The sequence below is a fragment of the Euprymna scolopes genome, chromosome 18 (assembly GCF_053919585.1).
Source record: "Euprymna scolopes isolate OS-2025 chromosome 18, ASM5391958v1, whole genome shotgun sequence".
NCBI classification, from domain to species: domain Eukaryota; kingdom Metazoa; phylum Mollusca; class Cephalopoda; order Sepiida; family Sepiolidae; genus Euprymna; species Euprymna scolopes.
The window spans coordinates 133755052-133768119 of NC_136499.1; the positions used below are offsets into that span (position 1 = coordinate 133755052).

Consider the following 13068-nt stretch of genomic DNA (forward strand, 5'->3'; position numbering starts at 1 on the left):
TGAGAACATAGTCGCTGACACATTATCGTGCCATCATGACACATTGATGCCATTCAAACCACCAATAATATTGATCTACACCAGATCACAGTCAACCAGAGGAATGATTAAGAATTGAATCGCTTACTACATTCCGAAAATATAATGTTCAAGCTAGTTCCTTTACCTTTCTCGAGTGAAGTTATTTGGTCCGATACCTCAACTGGTCACAAGCGCCCATATGTACCCTTCTGTAATGAAAAACTTCAATACAGAGTGAACTTTAAGAAGCTTTATTTTATTTAGAACAGACCCGGGAATGAGACCTGTTACTTCGAGGAAAGGAAGAGAAAAGAAAGAAAAACTCAAGGGAAGTAACTCACTTCCGGAGAGTAGAAAGGAAGTTAAAAGAAGTTAGAGAGTTCTTTTCTGTTAGCATATTCTCTGCCGCTCAGTTAAATTTGGGGCCACATAACTTTCAGGGGCACAAGGCTTCAAGGAATCTCAGGAAAGGGGGGTTCTGTTTAGGCTGAAAAAAAGAGAAAAGAAACAGAAGTTTAAAGCTCATAGTTTTCAGCTAAATATGGAAGACTGCGACGGACTCTGGTAGAACGTCGAAGACCCAGCACCTTGTCTTCCTCTGATGATCTTTTCTGTTGATTATCGGAGAGGGGGGGCACTAGGAACCGAATCCACTAGGATGGAGTTTTCGATCCTGCTAGGCTGAGGATCTGAAAAGTTAGATTCCAGGGGTGCATTCTGCAGCTGTTGATTCTCCATCTCCGGATCTGATTCTGCCTCCAAGCTGCTCAACCTATCACCCAATGGCGATAAGTGGCGTAAGGATACTGTCATCTCTCATCCATTATCAAAACGAACATGAGCATAGTTCGGATTGACTGAGTAGATCTACGGTCTCGACCAGGGGCTCATATTTGCTTCCACGCACATGCCGCTTTAAAAGGACAGACTTAGCGTTTGTAAGCCAGGTGGACATAGAATTTCCAGTGGCCGATTTCCTTTGGAAATTGAAGAGACATTCATGGGGAGTACAATAAGCGGAGGTGGAAAGCAGTGAGCGAATGCTGTGGAGGGCTACATCTAGTACTCTTTCCCAATTTGTAACGTGAAGGTTTCTCGACCGCAGAGCCAGACTTACCGTCAGCCAGATGATACTGTTATATCTTTCCATTTACCTTGTTACCTTGAGGGTTGAAAGCAGTTGTTCGACTAGTAGCAATGCCTTGAGAAAGCAAGAATTCCTTTAGTTCCTCCGACATGAAAGCAGTACCGCGATCAGAATATATAAAAGAAGGAATTCCAAATATGGAGAATAAGTTAGTTAAGTGTTTCCGGACAGTTGCAGCTGAAACATCGGCACAGGGGAAAGCGAAAGGAAAGCGCAAGTATTCATCAATGACAGTCAGTATGTATCTGTTGTGGGAATTTGAAGGTAACGGTCCTTTGAAATCCACACTGATTGCCTTTACGAGAGTCTGAGGAGCCGTCTTGAGAAACCTGGGTTTTATTTTGGAACAGACCCGACAGGCTTTTGTAACTGCTCTCATCTTCCACAGAGTATGGGAGATTTTTGGTTCTGACAAAGTGTACCATCCTAGTAACCCCCGGATGGCATAAATCTGTGTGCAAAGAGTGTAATTTGTCAGCAGAGGTTGTAGAAGAACAAAGTCAAGAAAAAGCGTCTGCAGCGGCATTCTGTTTCCCTGGACGATAAGCGATATTGTAGCTAAAACAGGCAAGCTCTAGCTTCCATCTTGTAATCTTCTCATTTTTTATTTTATTCTTTCCTTTGGGGTCGAACAGAAAAGAGACAGATTTTTGGTCAGTGATCAATTTGAAATGCTTCCCCAGCAGTAAATGTCGCTATTTTCGGATCGCTTCTACAATTGCATAGGCCTCCTTTTCAACCGCAGAATGCTTCTGCTCAGCGGAGATTAAAGTTCTTGAAAAGAAAGCCACTGATCGAGAGTTCTGGGTTAGGGAGGCAGCGATAGCATGCTCTGAAGCATCGGTTTCAACCTCAAGGGGAAGAGAAAAGTCTATGGCTACTAGGGATGATTTTGCAATTTCTTTCTTCAGTTCTCTAAAGGCGTTGGTTTGCTCCTTAGTGAGAGGAAACTTGGTAACTTTGGTAAGGGGGTGCAATTTCTCAGAGAAGTTGGATATCCATTTTGAATAATGAGAAAACGTTCCCATCGCTCGACGAAGAGAAGGAAGGTCTGGAGGAACAGGCAAGTCCATCAAACCTGTGAGCCTGTCAGAGTCTAGTTTTACTGAACCTTTGCTTTGGATCAGTGTACCCAAGCAGGTCTACAGAAGCAAGAGAGTAGTGACACTTGTTTTCGTTCACGGTTAGTCCATACTTCACCACTGCCTTCATAAAGCTTTGTAAATTGGTATCATGCTCAGCCTGATTTTCTCCACAAACTGTAACATTGTCGATGTAGGCGAAGGTTCCTGGGAGGTCCTCTCATTTGATGATATCATCGATGACTCATTGGAAACTGGCTACTCTATTGGTTACTGCGAACAGAATCTGACAAAACTGGTAGAGGGATCCAGAAGCTTCGAAGGCGGTATACTTTCGTTCTTCCAGTTTGATAGCAACTTGATGATAGGCACTGGTTAAATCAAGAGTGCTAAACACTTGGTAAGTGGCAATCTCATTTACCATATCCTCTATTCGAGGAAGAGGATAAGCGTCTAGGAGAGTGAAACGATTTATCGTTTGGGAGTAATCCACAACAAGCCTCTTCTTATGATTCTCAGGAGTCACTACAAGAGTTTGAGCTCACCACAGAGAGTGAGAGGGTTCTATAATACCTTCCTTTAGCATACGAGTTATTTCTGATTTAATAAATTCGGCATCAGGTAGGGTATGCCTCCAGAATTTAACGGCTATTTGGCGACAGTCGGCGGTTAGGTTTGTAAAGAGAGAGGGGTAAGGAACATTTTTAATGGCGGTTAGCCCACAAACAGAGAGAGGGGGGAGGGTCCTCTGAAAGGTATTTCTACTGATGAATGTCGGTTTAAAAATTTATGCCCGAGAATAATGTCACTGCATAAGTCTGCCATAATTGACACTTTGATATTATTGTACACCCTTCCTCTCAGACTGAGAGATACAACACAATATCCAAGAGTAGTAGATGTATGAGAACTACTAGCCATTAAGGTTCTCTCCAAACTTGGCAAGACTGCTAACCCAAGCTTCTTAACTTTATCAGGGTGGATGAAATGGATATATGAGTATACTCATAGGTTCACCTCTGATTTTTCCCCATAAGGACGAACGAGATAGACATTTTAAGGAATTTAAACAAGGAACCAAAGAAGCACGAAGAGACTCACTGTAATTCGTAGCAGCCACCGTTGGAGATCTACAGACACATGCGATATGTCCCTTCTTCTTGCTGTTTTTGCATATCAAGTTTCTGGTGGCACAACTCGCCCTGTTATGCTTTGGTTTTCCACAGAAGAAGCATTTCTGCCCCGGGAGTGCCACTGCTGTGGGTTGCTCCTCATGTTCTTGTCCTCTTAGTTTTTAGCAGCAGATATGGATGCAGTCAAAGAGTCTGACTGGGCGTAAGTAGATAGTTGTTTTTAAATGGACTCCAATGTGAGCGCTTGGTTATACGCCGTGTGTAAGTCGAGTCTCTTGTTTTCCAAAAGTCTTGGTCTTATGTGTGGGATGATGAAATCCCATTTATGAACGCGTCCCTTATGTATTCGTCCCTCACCTGTATGGCCGTTACGGCTTGGAATTCACAGTCCTTGGCAAGTTCTTTCAATGACTAGATACTGGTCCACACTTTCATTTGTCTGTTGACGATGAATAGCCAATAAATGCCGACAGAGGATGATGTTTTTGGGTTGAACAAAAACCTCCTTGAGGGCGTTCATGGCTGTCTGATAGTCGTTGATATCCGAGATATATTGATAAATTGTCGGAGACACCAAGTTGATCAACAGGTTTAATTTTGACTCGTCTGTAAGTGGTGAACCGTTAACCACTTCTAGGAATATCGTGAACGACCACTTCCAGTGTATCCATGTGTCAGCAGCGTCCATTTTTGTGGGATCCAAATCCAGCCGTTCGAGTTTCAGCAACTTCTCCATAGTTTGTGTTTTAGTTGTTCTAAGTAAAATAAATTGTAATGAAAAACTTTGATACGGAGTGAACTTTAAGAAGCTTTATTTTACTTAGAACAGACCCAGGAACGAGATCTGTTACTTGGAGGAAAGGAAGAGAAAAGAAAGAAAAACTAAAGGGAAGTAACTCACTCCCGGAGAGTAGAAACGGAAGTTAAAAGAAGTTAGAGAGTTCTTTTCTGTCAGCACACCTTCAAATATTGGTGAGACGTTTTTTTGACAGATTATCACATCCTGTCATCTGTTGGACCCAGAAGTTGGTGATGTCACGTTTTATATGGATTATCATCAATAGAGATATACATGAATGGACACGGGGTTGTATCCCTTGCCAGAAGTCCATGATTCATCAGCATATCAAGTCCTCCTGCGACATTCTCAACCCCCATAGCTCATTTCAACATGTCCACATAGATATAGTGGGTCTACTTACACTTTCGAAGTGCTAACCTGCATTGACAGATTTTCGAGATGGCCTGAAGCCATTCCCATCAGAGATATCTCTGCTGAAACTGTTGCTAAAGTACTTATTAGACATTGGATATCTCATTATGGCATGCTTAATACCATTACAACTGACAGAGGTAGACAGTTTGATTAATCTTTTTTCTGAACTTTCTCATGTGCTTGGATGTAGACACATACATACTACCTCTTATCACCCTGCAGCGAACGACATGATTGAGTGCTTGCACCAGCAATTAAAAGTCTTAACAGATGGACAGAATGCCTTCCGTTCGTGCTCCTCAATATTAGATCCTCAACAGATGGACAGAATGCCTTCCGACCTCAACAGATAGACAGAATGCCTTCCCTTCATGCTCCTCGGTATTAGATCCAGTTAAAATGGACATCAGCTTGTCTCCCACTAAAATGATTTATGGACCCTCCCTGACCTTGCACAGATGGTTGTACCGATCACCTCTGAGAACATACCAGACTCAATAAGCTACACCTCGTGTGAAGGAATACATGTCAAAACCTCTGAATGTTAAACCAAGAGCACAAAATGTCACTACTCACGTTTCCCAGAATATTAATGTATGGACTCACATATTCATCCGGAATAACAGAGTGCCTGGTAGGTTTCAGACATCTTACTCCGGCTCTTACAAGGTACTGAAGAAATACTCAAAATTCTTTGTGATCTAGATCAATGGCAGATGCGATTAAGTTGGAGTTGATCACCTGAAGAGAGCGATTTTTGATGAATCTCACAACGATGTGATCACACAGAAACCAGTGTATTCTCCGCCTACAGTTTGTGTTAGTGATGCTGAGTCACTCAGCGTGACAATTTCCACCAGATCAGGTAGACACATCAGGCTTCCACACCGATTCATTACCTATACACAATAACATTCTTTTGGCTCCTTATCAACATTCTGTTTAGTAGACGGGAGGGTACTTATAGCGATATGCCAGAGACATTAAAATAAATAAATAAATAATATTTCAGTTATGTGCACATTTGCTGAATCCAGCCATGCAAATTCTGTGAAAATAAAAAGTAAAACTTTGTCTTTTCGTGTGGACATAAGACAGAGCATGCTACGTGACAGGGTATCCACTTTCTGTCCAACCAATGCTCAAAGAAAAACACATTTTTCCAATCTTTTTCTGACAGCTTTGCTGGAGCCACCCAAGAGCGTATAAAAACAGTGTGCAAAGATCAACTCTCTCTTTATGGCCTCTTTTTGCCTCGCTTTCTCTATTTCAGCTAGTTGTCACGCCGCAAACACAAGTGACGCCTCATGGAAGACAGAAATGCATTGCCGCTAATATTAATGTTCTAATCTTACTGGATTAATTCCTAAAAAAATAATCTTTTGTTATCTCAGACAAATTTATGGAGCAAAAATTACCACACCACTGGAACTAACCAGTTTAACAAATGTTTAATTCTTTTTGTAAAAATAAAGATATTTGTTTCTATAAAAAACATGATTGTCTCAGTCGTAGAAGGGTTTCCTTTTTCCTCTTTTGGTACAGTTGTTACTCAAGTTCTATCTGACTCTATTTAAGAAATATATAAAGTCCTCATGACTACACATGATTCTAAAAATCCAAAGACCTATTTTCAAGAACTATGAATATTTTGTAAATAATTTGATGACTTATTTTTCTCTCGCGTGTCAACAAAGCACATGCATATAAAAGACAACAAAAAATGATTTATCTTTATAGTTAAATAAAACCTTATTATAAATGTTAAAGTTCGTTTTACCATTATGCTGATTCTGATACTTTTATTTTTTGTTTATATTGAGATGTGAGCGATTTTTATCTGTGTTCACTCGATGTGTTGCTGACATCGATGAGGATAAACCATTCATTGTTATCACACTGCCCATACTTATACACACACCCCAACCCTAACAACACATTACATATATACACATAAATATATATATACACATGTATACCCACACCCAAGCTCACACATATAGTTAATTTTATTAATTTTCTTTTATTATATTTTTGTTTGTTAGTATCTGTTTTATTCTTTTCCTCTTTATTTAATATATATTTTATTTATTCTATTTTTTACATTCTCCTTTCATCTCTATTTTATATGCATTTTGTTTTGTCATATATTAATCCTTTTTTCTCTGTGTTAAATGTACTAGTTGCGTGAGCACTTTTAAAATTAAGCATATGTAACTGTGCTAATGTTATTAATAATATATTGGTTCTGGTTTGTATGTTGCCTTGTCTTGAATTTATTTTATTTCATTTATTTATTTGCTTATGTATTTAGTCCTATTTATTCATCTATTTTAAATTATTTCTTTTGTTTATCTCATTGTAATTCCTTCTAATTATTTGTTTTATATCATTTTAATTATAAATTCTCTGCATTGTTATAGCCTTCTCATACTCCTCCATATCTATTTACCAGCAAGACTTCAAGCAAACTACCTTTCTCTATTATATACGACTAAATTTGTTTATGAGAAGCTAAATTTCTCACAATGTTTATAGGAATACATCTTTTCCCAAGTGTAGTACAGAAAACTTGATTACATAATTTATAAAAATTATAGATATTCCTAAGTATGAGTTTTCATATGCATCAATAAGCTTGCTTTCTGGGCGCTAGAATATTCACAAAATTCACATGAATATGGCTTTTCTCCAGTATGAGTTCTTATATGTGACTCTAAATTTGATTTTGTAGTAAATGATGAGCTACATAATTCACAAGAATATGGTTTTTCCCCAGTGTGAGTTCTCATATGGATCACTAGAGCTGATTTATCAGAAAAAGCATGTTGGCATATTTTACAAGAATATGGCTTTTCTCCATTATGAATTCTCATATGGCGAACTAAATTTGATTTCATGGCAAATGAAGATTCACAGATTTCGCAAGAATATGGTCTTTCTCCAGTGTGCTTTCTCAAATGAAGAACTAAACTTAATTTCTGAGTACAAGAATATTCACATAATTCACAAGAATATGGTTTTTCCCCAGTATGAGTCCTTATATGTGACTTTAAATTTGATTTCATGGCAAAACAAGAGCCACATATGTCACAAGAATATGGTTTCTCTCCAGTGTGAGTTCGTATATGTGTCTCTAAATTCGATTTCATTGTAAAAGAAGAATGACATGTTTCACAGGAATAGGGTTTTTTACCAGTATGCGTCCTCATATGCTTTGCTAAATTTGATTGATTAGCACAAGAATATTGACATAATTTACAAGAATATGGCTTTTCGCCAGTATGAGTTCTCATATGTATTACTAAATGGGATTTCTTGGAACAAGAATGTTTACATATTTTACAAGAATATGGCTTTTCTCCAGTATCCTTTTCAAAGTTACTCTCAAAATATGTTTCCATGGTAAAAGAGAAAATTTGCTTCATCAAGCGTGAACATTTAGTAATTTTCAGGCATATGGCTTTTCTCTAATGAAATTTTTTGTGTTATTCAAAATTTTAATACTTCATGAGAACAAGATTTATTCAGTGTGTATTCTCACAAGTTCAAATCAATAGTTGTTTTCCAGTAAAAACCAGACTATCCATTTCACAGCAATTTCTTCAATGTGCAATCGCATTTATCATTTAAATTCATGGTAAAAAGTCACAAAAAAGTTATGGTTTGTATTGATTGCATGACTTTCCAAATATATATATATATGGACTGTTAATTAGTATATAATCACTACATAACTAATTATAATGCCGTCAATATTCACATAATTCACAAGGATATTCTTCCATAAAATGAGGTTCTTCTTTTTATGGTAAGAAAAAGAAGCCAAAGCAGAATTATTCTAGAATAGAGATTTTTCCTTTGTGTGTTGGCACTTATTATTCAGCATAAGATGAGCATATATATTAAATAAATACATGATCCTGTCGTAAGGTGTTATCAACCTCATGTCCACAAGAAGAGTAAAAAATTATTCTGCATATGGCTTTTTTGTACATTTTCATCTGTTTGCAGTCACATATTTCATTCCAGTTAATTTCTGAAAAAGAGCCAAACACTTCACTAGGATGTTGTTTCATTTTAACGTGTAATTGCATGTATTTTTAAAGGCCTGATAATATGGTGAATACCTCTGATTTAGTTTTGAGTTTTCGTGTCTTAAGATACCTGTAATTGCTGAATTTTACTTTTTATTTCTTATATATTTTTTTCTCATGGATGATAATTACAATAGTCTCTCAATTGAAGTTGTATTTACTTCCAGATGCATTCAACCAATAATTTTAAATCTAAGAATCTCTGTTTCTTTACTTAGTGAGTCTTTTCATTGATATGGTTTCCTTCATATATCTAACCAAACCTTACTTTACTAAAATAAGCAATCCACTAATATACATGTTATTAGTTTGTTTTTACAAATGATCCAACAAATTTAGATTTGTTTAGCAGAAAGTTCCCACATTCGTAATGTGTAAGATTTCTCTTGTATTTAGAATCGATAAATGCTTTTTATCACAGCAAATGTCAGTTTTGTTTTCTACAAATTTCTTCATACTCTCAAAATGATCCTTTTAAATTTAATGAACAGCTATATCTGTAAATAAAAAAGAAATACAATTCAATTTGTTTTATTTGAATAAAAATAAAACATAATATACAACGTTCAGATTATTATTGATATTCAAGAATTAATTCTCCTTAGCATTATTAGTTTACATTCACAACTTCTTGTACAATTCATATCAATTAGAAAATGTTAGATTGACTTAAATGGCTTTTAATCAATCTTACTGGCCAAATTTGTTGTTCCATGAGGTTGTTTTCATCTTGTTTCATAAGGTTGTTTAACCATATAGTAAGGAGAAAAGTATTTGGGCCCATAAGTGATACTGGAGTTAGAATATAAAAGAGATCCCAAGTGTTATAAGTTATAACGAGTAGGTGTCTTCATAGGTAGTTGATAGTATGGAAGAGATCCACAGTGAGATCAGGAATCTGACAGAAAAACTCAAATAATAGACAGCCTGAGAGACTTAAGAAAACGCTGTCATTCAGAAACAAGATAATTTTCTATCATGCTAATGAAGAATAGTTCTATTGACCTTTGCAGAAGCAAAATAATATGCTGCCAAATGTATTGAAATCTTGTGCTGAGCTTGGACAGAGGATAAATGGTTAATGGCCTTGATATTCCCTAACATATATATCTGCTGGCCATTCTCATTAATGAGTTCACCAATGGACTATGTAAAATAAAGATATGTAGAACGGTATTAGAGGACTGACCATAAACTTTGCTCAGGATTTGCATTGGACAATGTGGTGCTGGAAATTTACCAGGAGGAAAAAGGAGAGATTATGGCCCTAAGAGAAAGTAGAAAAGGTAAGAAGTGACAAAGGCAGCAGCAGTTCTAGCCCCAGGGTTAAAGTGGAATGAAAAGATTGTGAAACAAAGATAGATATTAGTCTTGTAATAGACAGATCATAACCCAATGTGAACACTTTCCCAGGACACTTATAGGCTCTAAGGAGTTGTGTGTTGGTCATGCTGATGTGAAGGGTACAGAGCAACACATAACTTGCATTGCCTTGATCGTATGTCCGAGCTCTGGTCAATGTGATCAGTTCAGACACAAAGATCGGTGGTATTAAATTGCAGAAAATGTCTCAGAATTGGTAGGCTAATCCTTAGCAGGATTCTTGGTCCAAATAATAAGGCACTGGTGACGCCTATGGGTTACTGAGTGTGAACTTCAAAGATGTGTAGTCCAACTGAAAACAATTGTTGAACTGCACAGAGAAAGGCTATTTTTCTGTGAATTAAGGATCATAAGTTATAACTTCTGTTGAATAGCAAACCATGTGAGAAGATGCTGCTCTTGAAAAGGACTCTCAAGATAGGCAAATATCAGATCATTCCCTCTAGAGAAGGACTCTTGATATAAGTCAAAATAGGGGAAAAGGTGTGGTCTCAGAGCAGACTAATGTAGCACAACTCGTGTTCACTGTAGCAGGTTATGGCGCAATTAATACATGATGAGGGAAGCATAACTGAGAAATAAAAGAAAGGAAAAGAACAAAAATGTTCTCACTATTGACAGAAGAGGATAAGCATACCTACAATGTTTCACCACAGAACAACTAGCTTGATCAATTTAGTGTTCCTTATATGGTTAGAGATATATTGATAGTTGCCGGCTTTTACATGATTCAAGTGCTGATAAGATTAGCTGTGTAAGAACTTTGAATTTTGATTGGGTAAAGCAAATAGAGATGGCAAAAGAAGTTCTAAGAAAAACGACCAGTGGTTGATGAGATCTTATGATCCACGATAAAGTAGATGCATACAATATCTCCTGGTTTGTGATGGAGATTGGAGTGCTGTGTTATCCATCCAACAAAGCTATGTGAGGAAGTCTCAGATTGTGCTTAAAAATGAAGCCAAAGGTCCTGGAACAGTGTTACATAATGATCGATCATATGGGGATCGATAAGACATACTAATTAGAATGGATTACTATTGTAATTATTCTTAGGTTGTACAGTGATGTAGTCAGTAATGTGATGACACATGTGATCAGCCAAGAACAGAGCTAAAGACAGTGAATGCTTCCACTGATGGAATCAGATATCCTTGATTATCTATTCCAAAAAGTGAGTATTGATGTTCTGGGACTAGATAGGAAGATTGTTCAACCTTAGAAATATATCTTGAGTTTTTTTAACTGGTTAACAAACTAGATGAAGACTTTAGCCACATCAAAAATGAAGAAAAAACAATGACTCACCTTATATTGAAAAGATTTTCTCATTAACAGCTGGTCACAGACAATGGGCTGGGAAATATGAACTAAATGGTGAGAGATACTAGAAGTGTTGAACTTCTATTTATTATATTTAAAATAATGTAAAGGTGAAATTAGGTGTGTTGGATAAACCGGTCCAAAGAAGCTAGGAAAATTGTGATACTCATTTGCACTGGCAATGGTGAAGTGCATAATGAATGATCCCTCAGAATTCACCAAGCATTTTTTGCTCTCCAACAAACTGTTCAAACCTTAACAAAGATACACGAGAGAGGATAAACAAAAATTATTTTTAAAAAGCAAAATTTGGGCTTAGATGGGATAAAAACAAAAAGGGCATAGAAGATAAAGTATGCAAACGAAAACTACAAAATGGGAGATCCTGTGTACTCTAATCCTTGAGTGGCCTCTTGGCCTTGATAATGTGTTGATACCTATGAAAAAAAAAAAAAAAGAAAAAGTCCAATGTGAACAAGTTCTAATTGAATCGTCCCCCTAAGTAATCCAAGTTACAAAATTCCCACTGTTTACTATGCTAAAATCACAATGACTAATGTATACCTATTAACCCTTATCCTCAAGTGGCCTCTGGGCCTTGATAAGTGGTGGTACCCATGTAAAAAAAAACAAAAAAAAAACTCCCTTTTGAAAAAACATGTTTCATCAAAATTGATCTCCATTTTATCTGATGATATAAAAACCCAGTTTTTCTGATGATATAAAAACCCAGTTTTTCTGATGATATAAAAACCCAGTTTTTCTGATGATATAAAAACCCAGTTAAGTTCCATCAGTGGAAGCATTCACTGTCTTTAGCTCTGTTCTTGGCTGATCACATGTGTCATCACATGACTGACTACATCACTGTACAACCTAAGAATAATTACAAATTATGTCAGGAAATGTCAAAAGGGTGCATGTTAATAACCTAGTTAACCCAGCAAAAGCACTAGGAAGAACCCAACAAGCCAAGTAAAGGTTAAATATCAATAATGGTAATTTTATTGATTTGGAAGAAGTGGAAATGAGTAGTGGATTTGAAGACAAAAACAGGTCTTAACTAACTTTATGATGTTTCCAAACCCGGTGTAGTTAGATATGTATCAATTTGCATATCAATGAGTCAATAGACCTAAAGGGACATTGTAAAGAGGCTTAGTTAACAAGAAAAAGGGGACATAGTTGGCATGAAAGAGGAGACATTGCTGCATGAAAGAGGAGACGTAGTTGGAATGAAAGAGGAGACGTGGTTGGAATGAAAGAGGAAGTGTGGCTGGCATGAAAGAAGTGAGACGTGGATGGCACAAAAAAGGCTAGACATGGTTGGCAGGAAAAAGGCAAAACATGGTTCTAACTGGAAGAAAACCTGGGCTGGATTCTTGGCAACATTCTCCGCTCTAACACGTTCACTCCAATTCTCGAGAACTCAACTCGACTCAACTCCATCCAAACCTCTTCACTACCGGCCTTATATTGTCTCATTCATGCAAATTAAGACGCACTCGAACCTGATGATTTGTCACCTTTCTGTGTCCCATCAGTCGGGTTTCGAGTTTGCACATGCCACCCTTAACAGTCCGCCTCCATGACTGCAGTCACATCAAAATTTTCCCTACTGATCTCATGATCATAAATTGGATAGGGAAGTAGTATCTGTCTTTGT

The 13068-nt window shown here is 37.1% G+C and overlaps 1 protein-coding gene across 1 annotated transcript in view; it reads right to left on the reverse strand.

Annotated features, from left to right (window-relative positions):
• Positions 1-256: 256 nt before the first annotated feature.
• The window catches only part of LOC145297846 (uncharacterized), a 31608-nt gene continuing 18796 nt past the window's right edge, over positions 257-13068 (reverse strand). Inside the window, exon 2 of the mRNA XM_080144174.1 lies at positions 257-9193. Coding sequence (XP_080000300.1) covers positions 3766-4119 — 354 coding nt within the window. The 5' untranslated portion in view covers positions 4120-9193 and the 3' untranslated portion in view covers positions 257-3765. The remainder of the gene's footprint in view (positions 9194-13068) is intronic.